Source organism: Clavelina lepadiformis, chromosome 5 (assembly GCF_947623445.1).
Source record: "Clavelina lepadiformis chromosome 5, kaClaLepa1.1, whole genome shotgun sequence".
NCBI lineage: Eukaryota > Metazoa > Chordata > Ascidiacea > Aplousobranchia > Clavelinidae > Clavelina > Clavelina lepadiformis.
Genome location: NC_135244.1, coordinates 930,134 through 955,681, shown reverse-complemented (window position 1 = coordinate 955,681; position 25,548 = coordinate 930,134). Strand labels below are relative to the sequence as shown.

Below are 25,548 nucleotides of genomic sequence, written 5' to 3'. Positions count from 1 at the left end.
TTTTGAAGCAGAATCAAGATCAGATGATTTTAAGGTAGAAACGAAGTTGATTTCTGTGTTAGTTGGAAGTTTGTGAAGAATAAAAATGCAAACTGCCGAAGATTTACCGGTAAAGAAGCGAATTTTTGTGCAAAGAGATTTTTCTGATGGAATGGTTGTTAAGTTCCAGTCAAAGTTTCCGGTAGAACTTGATAATCGAGTAAGTTTTAAAGTTGGCGTAGGCTGTAGGGCATAGGCTACTAGGTTACTGTCTATCTTCAAGCTGATTTATGATCAATAAACAAAGAATTACTGCTTATTTGTTAGCCAATTCTTAATAAATAAACAAAAAATGAAAGAATTGAACCTTCAGTGCACTCCACCACGGATATCACTAAAAGGCTGAAACCACGAAAATAATCCTAGTTGGGAAACATTGTTTTCAATTTCAGCCTTTTTATTTTTTCCTGCAACAAGACCAAAGCTTGTATCTTTGCACGCACGAGTTTTCGTCGAAAACTGCCGTACTTTCCAGTGGGGTTAACCGGTACTAGGCTAGGTTATACAAATACAGTCTGACAGTACTAATACCAAGTCATTAATTGGGCAAGTAGGCTAGTATAGCCTACAATGGCCTACTAGTCTAAGAACCATAGTGGAAAGTGTAGCACCTGCACGCACGGGATTGATCAGCGTGTTTGTCTTTACGTTGTTTTATAATAAACAAAAAAAATCTGGTTGTTTCATTTATGATAAATGAGCAAAGGATTTGGATTCAACCAGACTGGAAAGTTTGGTAGTTTTCCAAGAAAAATCATGCGTGCAAAGATGCAAACTATGGTGTGATTGCATACAATGAAAGCTCAATTCTTTGTTTATTTAATATACATTGGTGTTCAAACAACCCCAGCTTTTCTTATATATTATAAATTAGCGTGAAGATAAAAAAGATTTGGTGTTAATGAACCTCATGTGTGCCTGCCACACAATCCACTACATGGGGCTACTAATACTCTTGAGCAAAGTATTAATGATGCTTGTTTTGGCACAGTGCACTTAATAAACGGCATTTTGGCAATATAACAAAAAATGTATGGAATTCTTGCTGAATTTAATTGAAACCAAAACTTTCCTTGCTCGATAGAAATTGAATCCATAGCTATCCGCTTGTTGTTTCATATTTATCTATTGATATGATATTATACATATTTAACTTTATATAAATGGTAAAATTGTATATTGTAAAGGTTTGTGTAAGGTTTGTATTCAGTTTCTTGTTAAAAACTTAGTTTGTCAAATGCATGCTTGTCAGACAGTCAAAATATGTGTTCGTATAAATCAGAGGTGTGCAACATACTTACTTATGTAGCCAGACTAGTACTCAAGTCAATACTCAAGTAGGCCACCATTTTTTTGAATACTCTTAACTGTTGTCTGACCTTTAGCAACATCATAGTTGTACGTTGTGGCCCATTGCAAAGAAATAGTTGCAAACCCTCGCTGATTTATATAATAAATCTGTGGATGTGTTGAAATTTTCAGATTGATCGTGATGTCTTTGAGATGACGATTGTCAAATTGAACCAGATGTACCAAGAAGCGGAGGAGGTGAGTGCCTCCTCCTACTGCGAGGGATGCCTGGCTTGCCTCACCGGCTACACACTGCTGCTGTGCGTCGACACACATTATAAGAAGGTAATATGATTTCTGTGGTGGGAACCTCAGACTTGATGGCCAGATGAAGATTTTTCCTATTTATAAGACCCTGATATTTGTGCTTTGTTTTGAATGTACTTGCAGTTTGAGAATATAAATATAAAGCATAAAATAATTTTATATTTAGAATAGAAATCAAAACTTTTGTTTGATAGTCAGCACAATGAGCCAAAAATGGTGTGGCACTTGGTTATAATAAGTTGTTGTTCGTAACAGGTTTTAAAAAAGATTTCAAAATACATCGATAAGCAAAATAAAGAGCAATTCTGGCCCCACCGCGTGGTGATGAAGGACCCATTTGAGAATGGTCTACGCTCGGTAAGTAAATTTATAATATGTCTATGATTTTTACTGACATCATTGTAAGAATATTCTTCCAATTTACACCAACCCAAACATCTCCTAACAACTAGTGGTTATAACCATAATTCATTGTAAGCAACCAGTCAAAGTAATACTTACGGGCTATAGCCGTTGCTGTTTTCGCAACAAATGTTAACGTTAAAACCTTTCCACTTACAATTAGTTTACTAAACTAGAAACCTGTATTGAAGCAGAAGCAGTATTTTTCTCTGCCAAACTAAAATTTACAACCATTACCTTGTGACTTTTTAAACCAATTATATATATATTAAGCACAAAATACTTGAAATACAGCCGCAAGAGCCTATTCCACTCAGCTTTTGGCTTGTGTCGTAGCATAAATACTAGAGATGTGCCGCAAGAAAGATTATTCGGTTTCGTTCGAACCCGAATATCATGAAAGTCGACGCGAACGAATCTCGAATCTATTCGTATTAAAACCAAACAATAAAATTTCATCCAAAAGTTGTCAAGTCTTGCTTCTAAAATGTCGTAATCGATAAACAAATCGCTTTCTTTCGAAAAATAGTGTTTACAAAACGATCGAAAAAGCAAAATCGTTAGGAAAACGACCTTCATTGTAAATACCGCTGACTCTAGTTTAGCATTGTCGGGAAACTAGATCATAATTTTTTACGAAAGTCAATAAGTTTATAAGTAATATTGTATTCGGGATCGCCATTGTTGGTATTCGTGTTCGCCCGAATCTTCTATAATGGCGATATTCGGGTTTGGGTTCGTATTGGCCCGTCCCTAATAAATACCACCTCTGGTAGACTCTTTTCATTTATTTTTCGTGTGTGGTATGAAATAGGTCTGGTTAAAGCCTCTATATGTGTGTAACAGGAATTTTTTGCGTTAATTAAGTTTAATCTGATTTTAGTTCAGTGTATTTATTAGGATGTTTCATTTTTTCACCATTTTGGAATTTAAAAAAGCTTGGGGTCTCCCTAGGCGGTATTTTGGGCACGATGAAAGAATCTAAACTTTTTTTTTATTTATGACGTCATTTTGAGGTTGCACCCCCTTGTTGAAGTTTCAGTGGAGGTGCATTGTTTTAATTTGGCGATATCTTGGTAACCGATTGAGCTAGGGCCATTATCAAGATGTCAAAAGATGCAGAATGGCTGGTTTCCTATAACCACTCAATACATTTTAATTGCATTTTCGCTCTAGAAAAAAAGTTAAGAAAAACCTAAGTTTTGACATATTTTGTATGTTGGGAACTACATTGTGATTTGCATAAAAAATATGTCAAAACTTAGGTTTTTCTCAATAACTTTTTTTCTAGAGTGAAAATGCAATTAAAATGTATTGAGTGGTTATAGGAAACCAGCCATTCGGCATCTTTTGACACCTTGATAATGGCCCTAGCTCTATCGGTTACCAAGATATCGCCAAATTAAAACAATGCACCTCCACTGAAACTTCAACAAGGGGGTGCAACCTCAAAATGACGTCATAAATAAAAAAAAAATTTAGATTCTTTCATTGTGCACAAAATACCGCCTAGGCAAACCCCAAGCTTTTTTAAATTCCAAAATGGTGAAAAAATGAAACATCCTAGTATTTATACAGATAAGGCATATGCTAAGCTTAAACTTGCTAAGGCCAGTCTTGGCTGTTGTTCTGGTAACTGCAGTAAAAAGCACAAATGCATGTGCACCTAATACATACATATAATCGTTGTACTGTGGCATTTTTATGCTGAGAATAAACATCAACTGCAACTACTTGCCCACCTGCAGAGTCATTACTCACCTTAAAGCCACTCTTCTGTTACTATCATAATGATTGACTCGAAAGCAAGCCGTGACACATGTTGACTTCGCATTGGAACATCTTTATCGTCACCACTACTGTCATAATTAGCAGCAATTTTGCCATTTTCAGCAGTGTGTGCTTTAACCACTACATATTATGTTTCTATGATACTTCCTGATAACCGTTCCTTGATTTAAGGCAGACGTCACCAATTTTTTTTTTTCAAAAAGAGCCAAATAATTATGAAAATTGACGATTGGGGCCCAAATTCCCAGTTTGTTCACCACACAATGAGCTCATTTGTGATTCAATGAGGCGGGCGGGACAAATTAATCTTGCGGGCCGGAGTTTGGTGACCGATGATTTAAGGACATCCTTGTTTTGGAATTGTCCCTCTTATTAATTTAAACCAATATCCCTTGTTTTTACAGATCGAGTTCATAATTTATGAAACCGGAGAGAACGTTTCTTAAATTGACTTTGCTCAATCTTTTAGTAGAGATGTATATTTCGCACTTGTCTTTTATCGTTTTACGTTGCACTCTTTTTATTATTACTTTCATCGTCTGAGTGATCTCATTCATTTGGTCAGCTTTTGTTTTAAGGCCAGATTGTTGTTTTTTGTTTAATAATTTGCAATATTTCATCACTGCAGTTAAAACTCACGTTGGGTTAAAGCATCTGAAGGTTATAACAAATTTGTTTTCTTGATGATAACATGTGATTTAGCTGTGTCAGCTATGTAACGGATTGCTGATGCGTTAATTATATTGTTATTGTTTTCTCATTACAATAGGTTGGAAAAAATTCAGTAAAGGAACTCTGTAGAAAAACCGTTCTTCACAATTATTTTTTGAAAATTGTTTAATAAGATATCTATAATATTTGGATATACCAAATATTAAGATGTTGATGCTTTTTTTTATAGTAGAAACTAGATTTGTTCATTGACCTTTTTCATGTTGATATTACAGTATGTGAATGTTTTAATCATCTCGTGATAAAATACTTCTGTGCATTCGAAAATCTCCAACATGCTTGTTTTTTATTCAACTACATTTAAAGATAGCATGACAAGGTGACATAAGGAACAGGTAAGTAGGAAAATGTAGTAGCTAGTTGTCCACTAATGATAGCACACAAATAATTTTCGTATATCGTTTATTTTTCGCCCTTGGCTGAGGAATGGATCGAACAGTGCTGATATTATTATAGCAAGAAATATGCCCATAAACAATCAAAAGGGCGAAAAGCGTGGAAACTTAAAACATGTAAGGTGTTAACTATACAGTAGTGCTATAACGATTAAATGTTAGCACAGCTACAACTCTACTAATAGCAATCACAAATTCTGAAATTGAGTCTGTTGCCGAATACAGTAAAATTTGCTTATACCGACACCTCAAGGGAATGAAGAAAAGGTGTCGAATCAATACAAATTGTTACTAAATTCGGGTTTCGTTCAATGTAAAGGTTAAATGTGTACTAAACTTTGCACTGCCGCTTAATCTTATGTTTTCGCGTACACTACGGCAAAGAACAACACAAACAAGATCGTGAAAAATAACGGCAGTTGCATTTCCACATAATACGCACGTAGATGGTACCGATGCGGAGCAATTTGGCGTTACAACACTAAAGTACAGTGCAGTATTCACTTCCTTGCTAAAAAATAGTAGTTTTTTCCGTCTTGTTTTTGTGACAGCTTTCTTCAACACATGTTGCTAAATTTTTGTTAGCGATTGTAAGATTTCTTGGTTTTCGTCGCTACTTCTAAGGTAGCGACGATAGCCAAACCAACGACAACTATCTAACTATTCTAACACGTCAATTTGTGAACACTGCTTAAGTCGTAATAAGTCACAGTGACATCATAATTACGTCAAATACGGCTATGCAACCTAAACCGTCATACAAAAGTGGCAATACGTCTCGGAGTGAAAAGAAGAGTTACAACTCTCACTTCAGGAACAAAATGCTCTGGGGGATCAAAAAAGGTGTCGACATAGGTCATAGGCGAACTTAAATGTATGTAAAAGATAGGAATTTCGCCGGCATCAATATCGATATATGCGAATTCTACTGTAACAATAAAACGTCATCACTATAACTTGTTGTCATGCGGTTATGTTCAGTAGATGAGTTAGCATTACAAGTAACCAATGCAAGAATAAAAAATCCCCTATAGCGAAAGTAACAAATGAAGCAAGCGAATGTCAGATTTGACCAGCTCAGTTTATCAGTACGTCAGCTTATTTCATTTGTGTTCAACAAGAAAAAGTTACATTTTAAGCTGAATTATTTACCATATTGATGAGTAAAATTCTAAATTAGCCCTTTTTCTTCAGAAAATCAAACTGAAATAAGCTGATCGATGATGCGTGACCAGAGATGTTGTTTATTTTTAATGATTAATGACTAATACAAAGCGCTATACTCTCTCATTAATGGCATGCAGACAGTCACGTAGTCGTTCATTTTTTATACCTTACTACAGTATTAAGCACGTACCACAACCATAAGTTGCTGTGTAATTCCATCTAGGTGCTCCAGTAATGTGGTTGTGGTGTTTAATGCAACTGAAAAGTTAAGTAGAAAAATAATCGGTTTTAACAAGCTAGTCTTGTCTATACAGTCTGAAAAGTCCGATCGTATTTAGGGTATGAAGTTGTGCTGATAAGGACTGAAAAGTGAAGCATTATTATCTGCTTGTTGTCCATATTAGCCTAGCTGACTGCAAGTTGTTTACAATATCTGAATGCCCTCTGCTAGGCTCAAGGTTGAATCGTTACGTAACTCAAATTCTTTTGTTCTCTGCGAATAATTAATTAATTATTATCAACACAACTCTGTGTTTCAAATACAAGTCCAGTGGTACAGACCTACATCATTTTGAAATCTAGACTTAATCTACATGCTACAGTTATCAGACGAACCTGATGGCTTGAGACTTTAATTGTTAGCATGACATGCTGCCTTTGTTTTATAGCCTAGCTGCCATAACAACTGACAGACAAGTAGGTCGGGAAAACAAAAATTTCCCATTCTTTTGCTGGATTTTATTTACACTACAGAAGGTCAAGGAATCTGGAGATAGCTTACCGGTACCAGTTTTTCAAATATAACACAAAATGGTATTTGTAGAAGAAAACAGTTTATACCGCAGGTAATTGTATATACGACATGTAATACAACTAATTTTTTATAAATCAATTCATTCCTTTTATTTTTTCGTCTTCAATGTGGGGAACGAAAAAATTGAGCTAACGCAGGTGGTCGCAAACATATTAGTAGTCGTCGACAATAATTTCCACAAATTGGAAATGAGGCAGAATTTAAGTTAACTTACAAACAGTCAATTGCATCACAAACCAAAAGTATAAAGTATAATTATACGGATAATCAGGACCATATTTTGCCTATTACCTTCTCTAACGTACTACAAGAATATATATTTATGTTTTCAAGGTTCAACAAAGTGTGGCATGTGCTTGGTGCAGTTATAGCACTCTCTGTAGCATACAGCTTCACCAAAGCCGAGAGTAGCGATGTCAACAAGTCGATGTTTGGTTCGTGTCTTATCAGCACGATGTCATTTATTTTTGCGTGGGGATTCAACATGGGCATGATGAGCTGGGTCTCATTTATTGCAGGTACCATGATAGCAAGTAGTGGCTATGCATAGATCAGTGTAATGTTATAATAGGAAGCATACTACTACTGTTACTTAACGACATACATGCCCATGTGTGACAACATAACAGTGACACAAAAACAGCTGTCTTAGAAAGTAATCATTGATCAAGTATAATAGCAGAGAACATTGTCCATTTGTAATAATTTGCAAACAGCAGGGATCTAAATGACAATATTTTGTGGTACCCATTTAAAATTTACTTGCATACTCAAACCATACCCAGCTTTACAAGATAATATTTCGAAGTTATTATGCAATAAAATACGTCCGAATTGTCCATGGATACATTGCTGTGTGGTTAATTAACTGCGACACAACTTCTTTTTTGAACCAGGATATAAACAAAGGCTTAATTATTTTGCAGGTCTTGTGATGTATAAGAACCTTGATAGACCAACCTTTGCGTTTATACAAAGCAAATTATTCCCAATCTACTTCGCCGTGATGGGAATCTTATCAGGGGTGCAGTTTGCTATATTTATGGCCTCGAAGCAAAACCTTCAAAAGCTTTCTCGCCATGAGCTCACAGTGGTTTGTCGGAACAGATTTCTATTTATTTTCTCCTAAAAATATCAATTCCACTGATATAATAAACGACGAGTGATAAACACAAAAAAGAAATAAGTATAAACATTTGTGTATAGGCGGTGTCAATTTTTTCTGGAATTCTTTGCGGTTTTCTGAATTCCGTGTGGATCGGACCTGCCACGTCCAAATTAGGATTCAAGAAACTGGCCATTGAAAAAGAGGAAGGGGTGGTCCCTCCTGATCCAAAGCTGAAGGATAATGCAGAGTACAGGAGTCTGTCAAAGCAGTTTGGAAAATATCATGGAATCAGCAGCTTGCTCAACCTGTTTGCTTTCTCTGGAAGCATGTATGTCATGTACTTCATCGCAACCGAGTTGTTTCTTGTCACTAGTTCTATTTAGCAAGTGTAATTAAAGATTGTTGAGTCTTGTTGTATCATGTGTAGTGTGAGTGGAGCAAAATATTCCTTTGACTTCAATTGTGTGGCTCTCCATTGATTCATTCAGTAATTAGTGCTTTTGTTATGCGAAGAAATAAAACTCTTTACTGTAGCACAATGGTGGGCTTCAATGTAGTACTGTGTTCAGAACAACATAGCAAGCCGGTTCCGGTTGAAACTGGCATACTTTAGTTGGCTTGTTCTATCCCACAATATGCACGTTGATTGGTCAAATCAATGAAACAGCTCCATTCTCCACAAGTTGTTCAATCGGCTGGTAACGCATGAGATGCTGGGCTCCTACTTCCAAATCGACCCGGTCTTCAGCGTGATCATCAGTCTCGGGATCAACAATGACTCCTTCCTCCCTCTGGTGGACTCGAAGAAAGACGTAGTGGTCCAGGTTTGGACGAGAAGCTAATTTAGAAAATAAATAATCACCAAGTGCTCAGTTGAATGACACGAAATACAAAAACAAGGAAATGTCGTACTGATCTCATGAAGGGCAATATTTTGCAGGTTCCTCGGCATATGCTTCAAGGCAGAAGATTTGAAGTGGTTATCTACATTGCCCACTAATCTGCAGTACAAAGACTTATAAAATCAAACCATTCATTCTTCAAATAGATATAGAATTGGAAAATAAGAGGTCTTAGATTAACATTACGATCCGAAACGTGAATTATGCTACTGGTGCTGATTTTGTACTTATCACTACAAGTAATACAAAACAAATCAGACATTGCAATATATGCAGGATGTTTTTAGTGAGTGTTTTATGGCAAAATTCAAACTGACAAAAATTTGTGCAACAAAATTGATCTTACTCTTTTGCAAAAGCAAATTCCTCCGGAGACAATTTGGATGGTTCATCATCACTTTTTGATTTTTCTCTCTCCAGCAAAATTGGCGCAAATTTTTCAATTTTTTCCAATCGACATCTCAGGTAACTGCTGACAACGTACCGGATGCGATCCAACTCCAAACGATGCAAACTTATCTGCAGGTGGTATTGTTATTTACAAGAGCTCAATGTATTTTCAGTGATCATTAAATACTCTGTAACAAACGTATTGAGATGACCTTTGCTAAATACAGCAAAAGTTAGCAGCCAATATTGTCAAAATACATCTTTTTGATGATTTTCTGACAGCCTTAGCATAAAATGGATCTCTTTTCCAAGCCAAATCAAAGATGTTATGGTAGAAAAACGTTTTTACGGTGAAGATTTTTACTTTTAAATCTCCCTTCTGTGCTCGCTGTATGTTGGCTTCCATTTCTTCTATCTGTTCCAGCATTATCTCGACAATCTGTGACTTGCATTCCATCAAATTAGGAGACAAGCGTTCATTCATCCAGGCCTAAATGAATGCAACAGTAAACACGGTTGGTTATCAACATTGGGTCTAACTTCCATGAACAAAAATCTGTCATAAGATATTATGATACTAATCCAAGAACTATCCAAAACAATCTAAACTCAATGCAAAGTTAATGGTTAGAAATATCAATGTAGTTGGGATAAGGTTATTTTGGATGTTGCCAGCTAAGAAGAGAGAGGGCCGCTCTCATAAAATTCATTGCTAGCAAAGTGAACCTGTTCAAGTTTTTCCAAAACTTGTGCAGCCGTAAGATGTTCTTCGTCACTATCATCATTGGAAACTCCACTGACATTTAGCAAATCATCCATCTTTAAGCAGTAACTATAATAATACCCTGTGCCTGGAATTCCAGAGAGTAAGTTAAGTTATTTAGTTTAACATACAACTTTTCCAAAGATGTAAACACTATTCACTTTACAAACTATAACATCACAGTGCCATTTGGAATAAATTCCATTTTGATACAGTTTGTATCGCATAATAGTTTTGAGTTTGTCTCAAAATAAGGCGGTACAGCATTCCTGTATAGGCTACGTGATTATAACAAGGTGCACAAAATTTGATGGGCTATTTATATGTTTTGTGCGTATTCAAAAAATTTATTTATTTATACAAAATTTTTAGATGTTTTGGTTAACAGGATATGAGGAATACATCTATATAAGGCAGGAGCTGCCAGCATTCTTAAGAAATTATCCATACATTGAAACTTAACTTTAAAATTCATAGCTAGCAGTCTATATATCACAAAATCACCTTTTATCTTTTTATTTAGATCAGAAATACATTGAAAAGTTTGCATTGATCTAGCATTTTTCCGACATTTTTTTCTGTTAACAGTTTTTAGTATTTTATATTACAGCATAAAAAACATTTTCTACAGCTTTACGCATAACACATACTGAAACATATATTAATGCATATCACAAAAAACTCAGTATGGCAGTTTTTGACAAAAAATTGACAATCGCTTGCGCATGAACAAAAATTCTTGTTTAACGACGTGCAGTAAAGCTTTAATTCTTTGTTGCAACCAATTTGCTTTGGTTATTATAAATTTTGAATTAGTAATACAGTTAAAACACAAAACGCTCTTTTATGCGTGAACTGCAGCTCTACAAACACATTCCGTTGTAGTTTGCTCATTCGGTGTTTGTTTTCCTTATTTATTTTGACAAGTGGTGGAGCAAATAACGCCTTTATTCCCGGACACTGAAAACCCGAGAAACGCCTCTGATCCGGGGTGGTTGCAATGCCGTGTCCACTGGCTTTGGTAAAATTGGAATTTCAACATGTACAGAACTGCAGTATTTTGGTTATTGATAAGACAGGAAACCAAAGCCTAGCCTAGTTAGCCTAGCCTATCCTAATACGTAAACTTTGCTGATCTTTGCATTTGCAAAATTAAAAGAACCTCCCGGTCATAACATTTTCCCTATTGCTTCTTGCTTGTCAAATGTCAATTCCCAAAGTTCGCGCAGGACAAACGAGAGAAAAAAGGTTTTGCTTCACCGAGCAAGAGAAAACCATTGCGTGTCACCACTGTTTACAAACTTGCTATTTGCGTATTGTCGTGTTTGGCAGTTATTGCTGTACTTAACGGTTAGGTTTGACTAGCACAGCAGTTAGTTGCGTTGGACGGGCTGTGGAAACGCTTTGTTTGGTGATATGAGTAAGCTCAGCACTTTTGGTAAAGGAAGTGCTTCGAGTATGAACTGCTTATGGGAAAGGTTGCAGCTGTGTGGCAAATTGACATGTTAGAATGCTGGAAAGTACAGTTGTTAGTTTTGAGAACGGCAACGCTTTACGTAGCAGCAAAATTCTTTTACGTATTATTTGTTTGCTATGTGCGATGGTAATGGTGCACGTTAGATATACGGTTTCTGGTAAATTTCTACTAAACTTGATCAAAATCGTTGGCATATCTGTTGTTTGCATTGACCTGTAAAGAGATGTGAATGTATCTCAGTACCTGTAAAATATCGATTTATGTTACAGGACATCGGTGTTTGTACATCATTCTCTGTTGGAAGAATTTAGGTATAAACGGTATCAAGCAAATTGAACGAAATATGAAAGACTTTCAATTTACGGACACTCAAGAACTTGAGGTTAGATTAAAATATTTCGCAATTTCTCAGCTTTTAATTAAGATACAAGTGTTTTTAAGTACAGTATAAAATGGATCCTACTTTTGTTTAGTTTAAGAAGAACGGCTTTCTAGTTTTGGAGAACTTCCTCGCTGCTGAAAAATGCGATGAACTTCGAGCTGAATGCAAACGACTTATCGATGAAATGGATCCCAAAGACCACCTTCAAGTATTTTCAACAGATTCCCACGAACAAGTACGAACATTTCATTATAAAATTGTAACGATCGCAGTCTTTGAACTAGTCATGTTCATTAGTTTATGCAAAAGTTACGGAAAGACTGTTCTGTCACCAACGAACGTTTAGTTTTTTCTGAAATCGTCTTTTAGCAGCGTCGTTTGTTTAGAAACTGCCGGTACGTCATTTTGAATAACACTCTTAATCAAATATGAGGTTGTACAAAACAAAGAGGCTTTTTGCTGTAGTTCAGAAACTCATTGGAATTTAACTTTGCAGATGGGAAATGATTATCTCTTTGATAGCACCGACAAAATTGGATACTTTTGGGAAGCAAAAGCGAAAGATGAAAAAGGAAATCTAATAGTTCCGAAACATAACGCCTTAAACAAAATGGGACATGGTAAGCTCCCTGACAGTGAACTACTTTTGCCTTTAAATAGGCCTACATACGTGCTTTTTGTTTAGCCCTACACATCAAAAGCCCGCCATTTAAAGAAGTTACCTACGATGAAAGAATCCAACAAATTCTGCGCAAACTTAATTACGTGAAACCGTCCATAATACAAAGCATGTTTATTTTTAAGGTAAGTATCAGTATTTATGTTTTCAAATCGCGATTAAGGAAGTTGATTCGGTCGACAAAACTGCTTGAAAGTTCATTCTTTTATTGCTGTGTAATGACATTTTAAGCAATCGGAAGGTTGGTTGTACAAAGAGGAGGCTAATCTACGACCTGTCATGAACAAACCAAAAGTTTCAAATTCTTTCCAACGTCACAAACTGTGTTTTTGATGCATTCTCTCTCCCGGCATTTGGCGATTTTACTCATTTCTTTTGAGTAGAGTTTCGACGGCGGTTCTTTCACGTAGTATTTGCCGTAAGTCAGCAGCGATTCTGGCACTGTAAAAAAATTAATGGTTCTTAGTTAGTCCTGTTATTTTCCAGTCGTGACATAAACACAGGAACGAATATAGCACCAACTACTTACTGGCAATGGAATCGTTGGCGAGGTATTGAAGCCAGTCTCCCAGTAGTGAGTCCCATAAATCAGCATTTAAGCGAGTGGCGTTGTAGCTTTCACAAGCGTCGTACTCCAATTTCCACAACGGTTCATTCGTTTTATTTGCTTCTAATAAATCCAAGACGTAGGTTTGATGATTGACTACGCTCCAGTCGGTGTGAGGGTGAAAGCCCTCTATGTCATAGAACCTATGGTGTAAAAATCAAACAAGAGTTTGGTCCTGACTACATTAAACCAGTTTCAAACGGCTTAAGTACCTGTAAGCTGGCTTCATGCCACTGTATGGGGTAACACTCGGCACAGAGTAGGACACTGAGATCGGTTTTCGGGTGGCGCGATTGTAAAAAACTTGAACTTCATCGTAATGTGTATGTCCGAAAAACTGGGCGGTGATTACGTCATGAAACCTTTCGATGATTCTAGAAGGACATGTTCAATAAAAAAATTTATTTCACATTGTCGCAACAAGTTAGTTTTCAACACGTTACGCTTCGCACCTGTAGTAGTTCTCGCTCCATGTTCGCAAGCAGTCTGGTTCCCGTCCTGGTGGCACGTGACCTATCACATGCACCAGCTCGCCGTTTTCTTCTGCCGACGTCAGAACTTGAACAAACCAAGTCAACATTCCTGTGACGATAAGTTACATGGATTATGTACATAAACCACAATCTTTAACGGGCGCGGAATATCATTGCCAGTAACCAGCTGGGTCTTTGGAGTCCAGCCAAATCCACCAATTGTCGGTGTAACAAAAGTTGGTGTTTAAGGAGACGATTCGAAATCCCGGTTGCACCAGCGTCGTGTAGTAACCCCCGTTTCTCACCGTCTGCAGATGATGTAAAATACATCGGTGTTTCGACAGGTCCCTGGTATAAATTTACCGGCGCTTTCATCGAGCAATGGTCTCAAGTTAAATTCACCTGCAATGCGTCTTCCGGCAACCAGTTGGCCCACGCTTTAACCAGACCATCATAGAGCCAGCCTACCTCGAATTCAGGCTCAACTTTGACCTCTTTGGGCGGGAAGTTGTTGGACGGAAAGCTGTCGTGATTTCCCACCGCTGGAAAAATTCTTGTTTCCGGGAAATACTTGAGCAGGAGTGACGTCACGTTGAAGATCAAGTCGAGCTGCTTGTCACGTGTTTGCGCCCAGAGATCGTGAGCGGGGATGTCCCCGGTGAAGATGATGTAATCGACGGGTTGTTTAGATAGCTGCTGCAGAAGATTCTCGAATGTCCAGATTGGCAGGTCGCAGTTCCGGTAATCCCCCCACTTCATCGCGCGGGTCACATCCTGTCGGTTATGGGAGGCTGCTTGACCCCGTACGAGTCCCACTTTCCCCCCAGTTCGCAACGGGTTAATGATGGAATAATCGTTTTGCTTCGTGACTCGACAACATACCGGCTCGTCACACTCAGCGTTGCCCTCGACCGAATACTCGATATCGATGTGAACGTCACTGATGTGGAGGATCTACATTGTGAAGTAACAATGGCTGTTAAGAAGACAATCTACTGGAGTTCAGTCATTTAGGTTAATCAACCTTGATTGTGTCTTGCATCCGATTGTATTCTTGTCGTTCTTGGCTCGGGCGAACTTCGATTTTTGGCGGGATTTTTACACTCCAACTCCGGGCAGAATGAGTAAGATGGTGGAAGTTGCTGCAGAAGTAGGGAAGGGTAATGGCGCAGATATCTTCGGCAGAGAGATGAACCTGTACGGAATGGTAACGAGGATAGAGATTGGAAGAAAATGATTTGTAATTATGGAATGGAACTTCCAACTATAGCTCTAGTTAGTTTCATGCAACCTTGCCTTCGTTAAAACTTCGACTACTTCTCGTCCAAACACATGGAGACCACCTCGACAAACCCGCGGCGTTTCGAGTTTAAAATACACGCAGCCAGATTCTACGAGCCGGGTTATTTTGGAGACCGTGTTCATGTCGGTTATATTCTTCGATTTCCAAACTTCATACTTGATCAGCATGACGCATGCCATACAGCGCATGCTTACGTCATCATCTTTCGACTCCTGAAATCGTTGTAACCCGGGTAGATGTTAATCAGGGCTCCAGAGAAGTTTTTTACGAAGGCAAATATGTCAATTACGTCCCCGCTTAAATTTGCACAAGCGCCTAATTTAACTTGATGTAGCTACGGCCTAATTAACTTGAAGCGTTATATGCAGGAGCAGAAGTTTAGGAACAAGATATGTTTGCAAAAATCACATAATAACTTTCCGATGGTAGTTCAAATAACGCTCCACCATACCGTTTCATTGTCACCATCTTTTTCTTTAACCTTTTGAACCAAATTGACGAAATCGTTAACTCCATCGTCAATGTGACGTCGCATCTCCTTCACAGAGGTCACGTGGTCAATGATGTCCTTGGTATGTGTTGCAGCATCTTCGATCTTAAGTGGACGAGTTTAATTCTCATTTTGAATTTAACTTGTTTGAACTTGGAGAAGTACTTACTGGTTTTGCCCTGTCCATAACCAGCACCGTAGCGGGTCGAACCATGCAGATTCCGGGGTGGCTGAGCGCCAGTATCAAACAAATCAAATAGAACATATTGTTACATAAAAAAACTTAACAGAAACTTTTACCTGAAATGAAAACTACAAACCCTGTTTTCTTGGTTCTTCAGCATTCTGCTGTGGTTGTGGTAAAATCCTATCTGCGGCATTCTCGGTCAAATTTCTGTTGAGATTGCCAACACCGAAGTCTCTAAAGAGCTTCTGCTTTTATCATGAACGACTCCTGCTCCAATGACAATCGCTTTAACCGTCCAATAAAAACTAACATTCTTAGATAAATTGTTTGCCTCCTGATTCGAGCGTTGCGTTTCTTACGTCATAATTACTATCAATGTGCGAGGCGCGCGGAATGCTGGGCGCTGCACGTGTGAGGATTGCAGAAGTATCGGATGAGTCAAATCTGAAAACCTGCAAACAGACTCATATTATTGCAAAATGTCAATATCTTGTAAGCTTTGACCGTCATAAGCTTTCAACTCGACTGACATCAGAGTTTATTTCTTAGTTTTTGCATCGGGTCGCTGCTGTAATTAGCACGCATGTAGAATATATATTGATACTTAATATTGAAGTGTGGAAATACGACCGTTTACTTTTGTGTTAATTAATCGATGAAGCTTATTTTAATGTTATTTTCCATTTTAATTGTAAATCAATTTTTACAAGTTTGTTTGTTTTTTTGCAGCCGCCAAATATCGGAGGCGAAGGTAAATACTTACGTCATAATATGGACGTCATAATGCTTACGTCATAATATGCTCTACTGCGTTGTGATTCTGTTTCAAGTTTTATTTAAAAGCTCTCTTGATTTCTAACCGGAACTTTTCATCAAATTTGCAGTAAATCGTCACATTGACGCCACATTCTTATACTCGGACCCTTTGAAATTGATCGGGGTGTGGATCGCGCTGGAGGACACGACGCTGGAGAACGGATGTCTCAAATTTGCTGCCGGATCGCATAAGACCAGTCGGTTAACTTATTGTACCTTGCGTTAGGCTGTAAGTCAATTCAATCCGTAGATGATGGGTTGAATTGACCGACCCTCTTGCGTTATCTTTGAACAAGTTTGCATTGCGCAGAAGTATCTCACAACATACTCTCTTCCAATCCCAGCTGACGTCACTTTGCGCATGGTTCGTAATCGCGAGAAGGGGGCTTCCCCACCGCTGCTCTTCGAAGGTTCTCTCGATTTTCTTCCCTTCGACAGTTTCGATCCGGTTCCTGTGAAGAAGGGCTCGCTCATTCTAATTGATGGAAAGGTTGAATTGAAATTATGACGTCACTATACCATTATTATGACATATTCAACAACTTGTATTCATCACAGGTCCAACACTGCAGTGACAAAAATGCTTCGGAAAATTCGCGACATGTTTACGCTTTTCACTTGACGGAGAGCTACCAGTCAGAATGGTGCAGTAGGAATTGGTGAGCGGTAGATCCAACTCTAACTATTTGATTTAAGGAGCCGTCAAACCTTATTTGTTTTATTAAGGAATGGAATTGCTAAAAATGCAATTACCCAAAAAATCCCAGATGGGGCTTCCTGAAATTTTGCATGTGTTGTTAGTATGACTTAGGTTATAATCTCATAAAATCCCACGTTTCAAACTCTTGCAATAGCCCGCTAAACTTAAAACTACAAATTTGGGATAAAAAAGTCAAAATTCATTAATTTTTGCCAACTATTCAGGCTAACCTAAACATGCGACCTGGAAGTTTTTCACGCACCATTTGCTAGGGTAATCCCCGCACTGAAAAATACCACCGGCCATGCTGACCTCTGATTGGTCTAACAGACTTTTTTAACTATTACGTAGAACGTCGAACGATACCAAGAGAATCGCAAAATTTTAGGTTTGTCGGCTTCTTAATGTGTATTTATTTATCGATTTAACTGATAAACAAAATCTACTTGTAGACCAGCGGATACACATCGACATCGTATATCGGTGAAATTTCAATTTGTCTTTTGTGTTTCAGGCTTCAACCGACGAAATCTCTTCCCGTTTTCCCAGCCTTGTACGACGATTCGAAATAATGAAAGACCGTGTTATAACTTGTCTAGCGGTTACTGGCTGCGCCTGTTGTTTTATTTGACATAATTTGTTTTCATTGTTCGTCATAATTCTTCATATTGTGGATACAATGCTGTACATTGTTAAATACTGAATAAGAAAAGAGATCCCAAAATTCAAACCACAAGAATCAAAGTTAGAAAAAATTTTTCCGCAAGGAATTGGCTCAAGGCCAGGCCAGGTTTTTCCCCGCCGTCAGAAGACTTTGTTTGCAGGCAGTGGCGTGTCTAGGATCTGCCACCCCACGTTCACGAGGTTATAATTAACTCAAGGTTTAGAAAATGTGACGTCGTAGGCTACACTTTATAGACAATAGAATACTATTAACAAGAGGTCTCACGAATATTACTTTCTTTATGACGTCCAAATGTTGCTGTCCAAACATAAACATAACGTTAACCCTAAAATGAAGACACCCGTTTGTTCAGCTACAGCTTCGAATCGGCCAGCGTTGGGTATCAACGCGGTTTTTATAGTAAACAGGTATTTTTTATTATTTAAACTATCTCATCAAATAAGTTAGAGACAGCCAACTCTATACGAAAGTGAACACAGTCGTAGAAGATAATTTCAACGCACAAGCGCAAGATCCACTTGTAGTCATTTACAAACGAACTTTATGTGAGGTACCGAGCCTGTTGAATAGTTAAAAACCTTACTAAGCGGCGGGGTTGTGTGACAGTGTAGAGTTTAAGTTAAGTTGCATCCTGATATTTAAGCTTAACTGCAAGTTTATGTAATAAAACCAAAACGTAGCCTACATATAAAATTCAAATACATTGCAAGAGGAGATAAAACGTAGTATGTGCAATCCACATATAGCTGCACTTTGAGAGGTAGAATTTTTCAAGGGGTTTTAGTCTCAGACAACGCTTTCTTCTCTCAAGCAAGAGATGTAGATTGCGTATTGTTCATGGAAGCATTCTCCTTGTTTTATTGAAGCACGTTTCAACTTTCTCTGAATGTTTTCCTTCATTTAAATCATTCTTACAATCTACGCTTCGGAACAAGGACGTTTACTGCAGGCTAAACTTCTTCTCAAAGCTTCAGACGTGGATGGCATTTGCAGGTCAACTTGTGATGGCAACAACTCCATTTCATCTTCTTGTGTTCTATTCTTGATGTAGTGCTTCCAATGCAACAAAAGTTGGTTTTCAATGAACTTAACGCTTGGTGAATTCGCTAGTTCAACTCTAAATTGCTCGTGTTGCAACAATTCCAGCATAGACATGCAATGCGGGTACTTGATATGCTTCACATATTCTGGCTTCTTCCAATACAAAAGGTACTTGAGGTAGTTCACGAAGTTGGGCTCCTGAAAGAAGACACAATTTTCAATTCAAAATTTCTAAGCCCATAGTCAAACATTAAAAACACAAAATCTCTGGCTTTGCTAAAGCCTGAAGAAAATAGACAACAACATAAGCAATTAATGCATAATAATTGATTTGCTTTTTCACAGAAATTGGCTTGCCGTAAGTGACTTTGGGTCTTACAAGCACCACATGTTCAACATTTGGCATGATAATGTCAGCTGACTTGCATTTGTCGCTGGCGGTAAAGTTGACTTAATCACCTAATTTTATCTATTTATGACGATTATATAACAATGAAAACGAAAATGATTTTCGAATCTGCAGCTACGTTACTCCAATAGACAACTTTTTGATCATGTTTTTTGTTATGAATCCTATTGGCTATGAATCATAAGCGTTAATATAAAGGTACCTTGAAGTAGCCTTTCTGCGCCAAAAAGTTCAAGTAGTGTGGATTGGCCAAGCATTGAACAAACTCCAGTTCAACCTGGAATCGCACGCGATCATCAGCCAGGTTTGGTTTGGGAATTTCCAGTCGGGTTGGTTGATTCATTGCAATCTCTGAAGCCAGGAGGTCGAAGGCAGTCAACAGAATTTTTTTACTTTTAATTAAATTTATCTTGCAAAAAATGAAGATCGTTACAAGCTCATTGAAAAGATTTACGCTCGGTATTAAATTACTCAGCTCTTTGGTTACTTAAATTGACCGTTAGCTTATAAAATATAAGTAATTTGACCTACAGTAATTCAATCAGCTACTGTTTGCCTAACTTTAATTTATTGCTGCAAAATCAAATTCTTGAAACAACTTTTTTCCGAACGTAAAGCAAAGACAGTTTCTTCAACGTTTTGGCTGCACAGCCAGGTGTAGTTGTCAGGCAGATATAAACTTATAATAAAAAGCTGACTTGTATCGAACAACATTTGTTCTTTTTTGAAGCAATAATGAGTTGAGACGAATGTTTTTGGGCATTTCCCACGCACGCCATGTGCCAGGGTAAAACCAGAAAAAAGGGAATTAAATAAATAAATACACTATCAATGGGTCGCAGATAAGACAATGTCGGGAGATGATGAACGTAAGCCGTAGTCACCGTTGTCTGGCGCTAGATGTTTGGTGCGAGTTAAAAAGCAAATAATGAAGGTGTCAAAGGGTGGAAATGCACAATCCTAGACTCGATGAAGTGGAGTTATATTGTGAAACGTTTTTAAATGTTTAGAATTTAAAAGATAGGAGGGGCCAATTTTAGAATGCTTGTTTGTAAAGTGACAGCTTGAACTGTTCAAAGTGAAAATGCAGTGAAAACAATGTATCACTCGGTTTGAAACAGTGGTTTTTAAAATAGGGTACTCGTGTACTGTATATTGCGTTTAGTATCACGAAAAGCTTCAAAAAATTCAACTGGACAAAAAAAGATTGTTCTTTTATTTCTATCAGAATGAAAATCTCGGTGAAAAGGAACCAAGTGGGCGCTCGCTTATCACTAAAGTCGTAATCTTTTGTTTGCAAACGGCCGAAAACTGTCTAAAAGCTTTGCCATGACCTGGGGTTATAACACGCGATTATAGACACACTACACCACACTGACACCGCCCATTCACGGATAATGCTACGGGAATTTATTGCTTCAACGTCCGCAGAACGAAGAAAGAGCAACACAAGAATTTTCAATAACTAATTTCAATTTTTCAGGCAACGAGAAACAGTTAGGTTTCGTAAACGCATTTTCTTGTGTAAAAAATAGCGTGAAAGCTTTTTCCATCAGCAAACATGAGATTTTAGCTCTGGGTTGTGCGTACTGGGCGAAAAAGCGTTTTTAGTTTAACAGCGCGTCTGGCGATATGCGTGCATATCTTTTGAAGCAGATCTGTCTGACCCTAATAAATATCTTGCCTAATAAATAAATATCCTAGTCAATATCTTGACTACTTATAAATCAGCCTTGCTTCTCACGTAATAAAACTCGAATTAATTAAGTCTCATATTGAATTACATGACTGACGAATGTTAGGTGAAAACGGGTTAATCTGGCACCAAGCTACTGTAAACCTAACAGCACTATTCATTGCAAAATTTTAACTGCTGAGATTTTCCATCCGACTATCGGTTCCACCTGCTCTTGTGATACTTGATTTCATCAAACGCTAATTCCCAGAGAACATGATAACCTATAAAACACACAATAATACCTTGGAGAGAAGTCTCAAATGCAAATGACTATTTTGTCTTTCCTCCACATGCTTGACATCAGCACTCTAAGTACATAGTGTGCAGGGGTTGTAGGTTTGCGCGCATTTAAAATGTCCAACGCACAATGAAACGAATGAAAAGAAAAATGTGATACTAAATACAATGCGCATCGGGTCGAAACAATAACTTTAAATTAATCTGAGTTTATCGATTCTCATCGCCTTCCAGTTGTTTATGACGTAAACAATTGAGCATCTACTGACTTGTTAAAAGATTAATTATAAAATGCAGGTCAAACACTGAAAGTGGGTCGCACGCGAGCTGAATAATAGATGATAATTTAAATGGAAAACGTAATGTCAATAAAAAGTCTGCTTAATCAATGCAACCAATGATCGACTTTGATATCGAAGTACGAATATCCTTCAAGTGCTTTGCGACCTTGCGAGTTCAGACTTCAGTGTGATTGTACGGTTTAGTGAACAGGATTATCGGGAAGACTGGCAAGTTAAATATGTCACGGATTGAGTGCTTTTAGCTGCTGTACTTCCTACTAGACCTTATACTACACGAACTGCAGCGGCCCATTGATAAATCTATTGGGTAACGTACCTGCACTTGCATACCCACGTCTTTAATTAAAGAGCTTTCTCGTACAAGCGTTTACTAACGCAAGCAAAACTTTCCCTTGATTTACGTATCAAACTTATAACTGTGACTATCAGCGATGTGGGCTGTTGCCTGTGGTTGGTTCCCTGTAGACTATATGGTCTAGCGGTTTATTATGGACCTATTTTTATATAGACCTAGTGTACTACAAAAGAAAGCTCTTGCAGTAAAACGTGATGCTATAATTGCTATGCATAATGCATTGGTTCGAAATCATTCGTTCGGAAGGTTTAAACACTTTAAAGGGTTTGAACATTTTCAAACAGCTTTCCAGCTGTTATCGTTGTTTGCAAATTACATGTCTGCCGCTGGTCCGAAAAAAAAATAGGTCACACCCGTAGAGAACGACATAGCCTATTATTTTAGATAGGACAAGTAACAGAAATTAGGGAGTGCCAAACTTTAAAATGAGAATTGGTCTATTCTGCTCCTAATGAAACTCCATATCTTGTTTTGCGCGTGCATTGATTTGTCTGAAGGGTGGTAAAGTTGAATGAAAATGAAGGTGGTTGATGAATGAAGGTTCAAAGCGGTTTGTCTTTCTTGGTGGTGAGTTTTACTCACCATTCAGAATTCGAAAAAGATACTCGTCTTCATTAAAGTTCCATCAAGTTTGCCGGCTTATTGGTTTAAATACACTCGACCATAAAAATTTGTCGTATTTTGAGCAGGAAACTCTGCCGTCTTTCCTCTGTGTGTCCATTGTGGATTGGAATTTGTCTAAAACGTTTTTCACGTGAAAAGAAATAAATTTAGTTGGAAAACAATTATTTCCAAGTCGTTTATGAATGGTAGTGTTGTTGTTGTTGTTGCCCAAGGAGGTGCTTGTGCTATATTTTTTATGAGCTTGTTTAATTAAAGTTTTCAATAAAAGTATACAAGCGCTTCTTTGAACAACAGGACTATGTCTGCATAGGAATGAGATATCTATGACCGGCCCAGCTGGATTTACTTTTGTGTGGGAAAGTACCTTAGCAAGATTTTGTGTTGATCGGAGCTCAGCCTCTCCTAGTCTCCTGCCAGAGTGCTGGTGTACTGACTCTGCAGTCTACAGGCTACTGCCTGTATGGAAAGTTTGGATCTACTGTAGAAGTGCGCAACCACAGGATGCATTTGTAATTTTGTTTACTCAACCCGAGTTACTCAAATACTAACGTCATCTGGGTCTGCCCTTCTGCGTTAGAGACTAAACTAGGCCTGAAGATAAAAAAGTTTGCGTTCACGTTGAAAATCTCGTGCGTGCCGATATCACACTTTCCACTATGGCCGGAGGGGTTTTGACATAAAACATAGACCTAAACGTTTTTGCGTAAATCTCCCTGTGCTAAAGTACTAGCTTTCCATGCAGGACTACCAAGTGCTAGTCTTGGATAGTATTTGCTTTTATATCTTTTGAGATAAGTAAAAAGATTCTGTTGACTGTCTTTGGTGTTGGGTTTTGTAAAGATTGCAATGAATCAACCAATCATGCCTGGATTGGAAGTTCCCAAACCAAACCTGGCTGATGACCGCGTGCGATTTCAAGCTGAATTGGAGTTTGTTCAATGCTTGGCCAATCCAAACTACCTCAACTTTTTGGCACAAAGGGGATATTTTAAGGTATGCCTGTTTCAATAGAAATCTATGCTTTATATGAATACATTCATAGAAATAGGAAATTTATGTAAAACATGCCTTTGGATGAGTTAGATGTAACAAAACTTTTTTCCTATTTTATTCGCCTGCGCTATTGCCTATGTCCATGTTGTAATCTCTGATCCACCGTTTTGCGTCACTGGCTCAAAAAATTGCCACAAATTCACCTTAAGTTCTTTTCAACCAATGGCACGAACCTTGGCTCAAGACAGAGATTACAACTGCAGTCGAAGATAACTCTGATACTTTTTCTTGCTGCAGATAAAATGCAAGGATCTGATAAATGTTTATCGATTTTAATTTTGTGCATTTAAATATAATTTGTGAATCAATAATGGTTGTAGTTAAATAGCGGTGTAATATTGTATCCTACTATAAATGTTATCCCATTTAAATTCTAGTTTTAAAATATTCTGGTGCAATATTTGTTAATGGCTTGAATACAGCAACCTTTGATTAATTGTGATTTTTTTCAGGAGCGAAAGTTTGTGAACTACCTCAATTATCTAATGTATTGGAAAAAGCCTGAATATGTGAAGTATATCAAGTACCCGCAGTGCATCTACATGTTAGAACTGTTGCAATATGAGCAATTTCGAACTGAACTGGTGAACACACCATGCGCTAAATTCATTGAAGATCAAATGTTGTTACACTGGCAGTATTATATCAGGAAAAGAATTAGATTGCAGCAAAATTTAATGGAATCTATTCGACAAAGAAATGATCAACAATTGCAAACTGCAACTGATGCTTCACCTGCCCGAAAACGCCCTGCCCCCGATACATAGATTAGAATTGTTTTCCAAAGACGAAATGCAAGAATTTATGTTGTGAAATGTACTTGTGTTTAGCAGAGATAATGTGTTATACTTGCTACGACAAGTGCAATAACACACCAAGTTTTATCTACTCATGCAAGATATTTTAACTCTGAAGTCTTTTTGTTGAAACACATTGTTTTTACTTTAGTTTTATCTGTTTATACAACATGTGTGAACTTATGTTTATATTATTTTAAAACAAATTACTAAATTGTACAAAGTTTTAATTGTGATGATTTGAATTTGACATTCTGGGTTTTATATGGGAACCAGTTGACCGATACTTTTTATCATTACTCTAATTGTACTTTGACATTGACCTGACTCCAAGTTGTTCATTTACTAATCTGGCCTTAATAATAAGATTAATCTTAAAATGGCTGCTAGTGGAAGTTTATTTATATTGTATCATTTTAAATCCTCTTCACGGTGCATCTGTTCTGAAATCTTCTTCTCTAAAGTTACGTTTGCTTTTACAAAATGGTGTTTTTTTTCGGTGAATCTCGGCTATAAATGCATTTTCAATACTTAAGGCCCAAATATGGTCAAATAGGCAACCAACAATGTAAATTATTGTCAACAATACCAAAACTCGAGATTATATGACAAAAAGGTGTGTTTGGCTGTTATAAAAAGCAGCGTTGTTCTGTACTTGCTTTGAAATATCATTGAGAGTACTGGTATTAACGTGCTGGCTAATTTAATACAATAAAAAGTTTATGAATTTATCATTTAATAAGTTCTTCAAAAAAATCGTATATTTCCGCAAGGAATGAAATACGTACTTATTGTTACCAGTAACACCATGAGCAGCAATAACCTAACATACCTTCGTGCCCACAAAATTGGTGGTTGTGGTAACCTTTCATTGTTGTAGTAGCGCTACATAGTTAACACTTCGCTACTTTTTCCCGTTTGTTGATTGTTTGTGAGCATATTTCTTCTTTGACCAGTCTACAACCAGGTTAGTCCAGACTTTTCGCTCACCACAGTCAATAGCGAAAATAAGCGTTAAGATTTAAAGGAAAATTTTCATTAGGGAATTGTTGCAGATGACAAATCAGTACCAG

The 25,548-nt window shown here is 37.5% G+C and overlaps 7 protein-coding genes across 7 annotated transcripts; 4 read left to right on the top strand and 3 right to left on the bottom strand.

Annotated features, from left to right (window-relative positions):
- LOC143460996 (golgin subfamily A member 7-like) lies at positions 1-4,868 on the top strand. The gene is made up of 4 exons (XM_076958719.1): positions 1-199; positions 1,522-1,674; positions 1,912-2,013; positions 4,254-4,868. The coding sequence occupies exons 1-4, from the start codon at positions 86-88 to the stop codon at positions 4,293-4,295; spliced, it is 411 nt and encodes a 136-aa protein (XP_076814834.1). The 5' UTR covers positions 1-85; the 3' UTR covers positions 4,296-4,868.
- A 1,912-nt stretch (positions 4,869-6,780) lies between these two features.
- Positions 6,781-8,598, top strand: LOC143460597 (transmembrane protein 205-like). The gene is made up of 4 exons (XM_076958181.1): positions 6,781-6,988; positions 7,291-7,475; positions 7,884-8,050; positions 8,164-8,598. Exons 1-4 carry the CDS (start codon positions 6,954-6,956, stop codon positions 8,446-8,448), a joined length of 672 nt encoding a protein of 223 aa, XP_076814296.1. The 5' UTR covers positions 6,781-6,953; the 3' UTR covers positions 8,449-8,598.
- On the bottom strand, positions 8,052-10,204 carry LOC143460598 (DNA replication complex GINS protein SLD5-like). Its single transcript, XM_076958182.1, has 5 exons — positions 10,084-10,204; positions 9,722-9,847; positions 9,314-9,486; positions 8,978-9,066; positions 8,052-8,903 (listed from the first exon to the last, which is right to left on the bottom strand). Exons 1-5 carry the CDS (start codon positions 10,174-10,176, stop codon positions 8,716-8,718), a joined length of 669 nt encoding a protein of 222 aa, XP_076814297.1. The 5' UTR covers positions 10,177-10,204; the 3' UTR covers positions 8,052-8,715.
- Positions 10,205-11,823: 1,619 nt separating this feature from the next.
- LOC143460371 (phytanoyl-CoA dioxygenase domain-containing protein 1-like) lies at positions 11,824-17,964 on the top strand. Its single transcript, XM_076957854.1, has 9 exons — positions 11,824-11,979; positions 12,071-12,214; positions 12,476-12,599; positions 12,665-12,783; positions 16,448-16,469; positions 16,603-16,731; positions 16,879-17,024; positions 17,093-17,193; positions 17,749-17,964. The coding sequence occupies exons 1-9, from the start codon at positions 11,827-11,829 to the stop codon at positions 17,804-17,806; spliced, it is 996 nt and encodes a 331-aa protein (XP_076813969.1). The 5' UTR covers positions 11,824-11,826; the 3' UTR covers positions 17,807-17,964.
- Positions 12,758-15,862, bottom strand: LOC143460370 (sphingomyelin phosphodiesterase-like). The gene is made up of 10 exons (XM_076957853.1): positions 15,701-15,862; positions 15,493-15,636; positions 15,035-15,253; positions 14,763-14,933; positions 14,141-14,692; positions 13,923-14,046; positions 13,718-13,847; positions 13,478-13,639; positions 13,188-13,408; positions 12,758-13,099 (listed from the first exon to the last, which is right to left on the bottom strand). The coding sequence occupies exons 1-10, from the start codon at positions 15,794-15,796 to the stop codon at positions 12,936-12,938; spliced, it is 1,983 nt and encodes a 660-aa protein (XP_076813968.1). The 5' UTR covers positions 15,797-15,862; the 3' UTR covers positions 12,758-12,935.
- A 592-nt stretch (positions 17,965-18,556) lies between the features above and the next one.
- On the bottom strand, positions 18,557-19,802 carry LOC143460373 (mediator of RNA polymerase II transcription subunit 31-like). The gene is made up of 2 exons (XM_076957855.1): positions 19,572-19,802; positions 18,557-19,158 (listed from the first exon to the last, which is right to left on the bottom strand). Exons 1-2 carry the CDS (start codon positions 19,710-19,712, stop codon positions 18,838-18,840), a joined length of 462 nt encoding a protein of 153 aa, XP_076813970.1. The 5' UTR covers positions 19,713-19,802; the 3' UTR covers positions 18,557-18,837.
- Positions 19,803-23,225: 3,423 nt separating this feature from the next.
- LOC143460008 (mediator of RNA polymerase II transcription subunit 31-A-like) lies at positions 23,226-25,206 on the top strand. The gene is made up of 2 exons (XM_076957360.1): positions 23,226-23,618; positions 24,131-25,206. The coding sequence occupies exons 1-2, from the start codon at positions 23,472-23,474 to the stop codon at positions 24,443-24,445; spliced, it is 462 nt and encodes a 153-aa protein (XP_076813475.1). The 5' UTR covers positions 23,226-23,471; the 3' UTR covers positions 24,446-25,206.
- Positions 25,207-25,548: the final 342 nt, after the last annotated feature.

What these genes read in the sequence shown, in the direction of transcription:
- LOC143460996 (XM_076958719.1), top strand. Translation starts at nt 86, where the DNA reads ATGCAAACTGCCGAAGATTTACCGGTAAAGAAGCGAATTTTTGTGCAA. An exon ending in TCGACACACATTATAAGAAG is followed by an intron (nt 1,675 to 1,911) that starts GTAATATGATTT and finishes TGTTCGTAACAG; the next exon opens with GTTTTAAAAAAGATTTCAAA. An exon ending in TTGAGAATGGTCTACGCTCG is followed by an intron (nt 2,014 to 4,253) that starts GTAAGTAAATTT and finishes TTGTTTTTACAG; the next exon opens with ATCGAGTTCATAATTTATGA.
- LOC143460597 (XM_076958181.1), top strand. Translation starts at nt 6,954, where the DNA reads ATGGTATTTGTAGAAGAAAACAGTTTATACCGCAG. An exon ending in GAAAACAGTTTATACCGCAG is followed by an intron (nt 6,989 to 7,290) that starts GTAATTGTATAT and finishes TATGTTTTCAAG; the next exon opens with GTTCAACAAAGTGTGGCATG. An exon ending in CTGGGTCTCATTTATTGCAG is followed by an intron (nt 7,476 to 7,883) that starts GTACCATGATAG and finishes ATTATTTTGCAG; the next exon opens with GTCTTGTGATGTATAAGAAC.
- LOC143460598 (XM_076958182.1), bottom strand. Translation starts at nt 10,176, where the DNA reads ATGGATGATTTGCTAAATGTCAGTGGAGTTTCCAATGATGATAGTGAC. An exon ending in TTTTGGAAAAACTTGAACAG is followed by an intron (nt 9,848 to 10,083) that starts GTTCACTTTGCT and finishes GCATTCATTTAG; the next exon opens with GCCTGGATGAATGAACGCTT. An exon ending in CACAGAAGGGAGATTTAAAA is followed by an intron (nt 9,487 to 9,721) that starts GTAAAAATCTTC and finishes TACCACCTGCAG; the next exon opens with ATAAGTTTGCATCGTTTGGA.
- LOC143460371 (XM_076957854.1), top strand. Translation starts at nt 11,827, where the DNA reads ATGTATCTCAGTACCTGTAAAATATCGATTTATGTTACAGGACATCGG. An exon ending in CGGACACTCAAGAACTTGAG is followed by an intron (nt 11,980 to 12,070) that starts GTTAGATTAAAA and finishes ACTTTTGTTTAG; the next exon opens with TTTAAGAAGAACGGCTTTCT. An exon ending in GCCAAATATCGGAGGCGAAG is followed by an intron (nt 16,470 to 16,602) that starts GTAAATACTTAC and finishes TCAAATTTGCAG; the next exon opens with TAAATCGTCACATTGACGCC.
- LOC143460370 (XM_076957853.1), bottom strand. Translation starts at nt 15,796, where the DNA reads ATGTTCTATTTGATTTGTTTGATACTGGCGCTCAGCCACCCCGGAATC. An exon ending in TGCCGGAAGACGCATTGCAG is followed by an intron (nt 14,047 to 14,140) that starts GTGAATTTAACT and finishes CATCATCTGCAG; the next exon opens with ACGGTGAGAAACGGGGGTTA. An exon ending in TGGAGCGAGAACTACTACAG is followed by an intron (nt 13,640 to 13,717) that starts GTGCGAAGCGTA and finishes ATGTCCTTCTAG; the next exon opens with AATCATCGAAAGGTTTCATG.
- LOC143460373 (XM_076957855.1), bottom strand. Translation starts at nt 19,712, where the DNA reads ATGAATCAACCAACCCGACTGGAAATTCCCAAACCAAACCTGGCTGAT. An exon ending in CGCAGAAAGGCTACTTCAAG is followed by an intron (nt 19,159 to 19,571) that starts GTACCTTTATAT and finishes GTCTTCTTTCAG; the next exon opens with GAGCCCAACTTCGTGAACTA.
- LOC143460008 (XM_076957360.1), top strand. Translation starts at nt 23,472, where the DNA reads ATGAATCAACCAATCATGCCTGGATTGGAAGTTCCCAAACCAAACCTG. An exon ending in CACAAAGGGGATATTTTAAG is followed by an intron (nt 23,619 to 24,130) that starts GTATGCCTGTTT and finishes GATTTTTTTCAG; the next exon opens with GAGCGAAAGTTTGTGAACTA.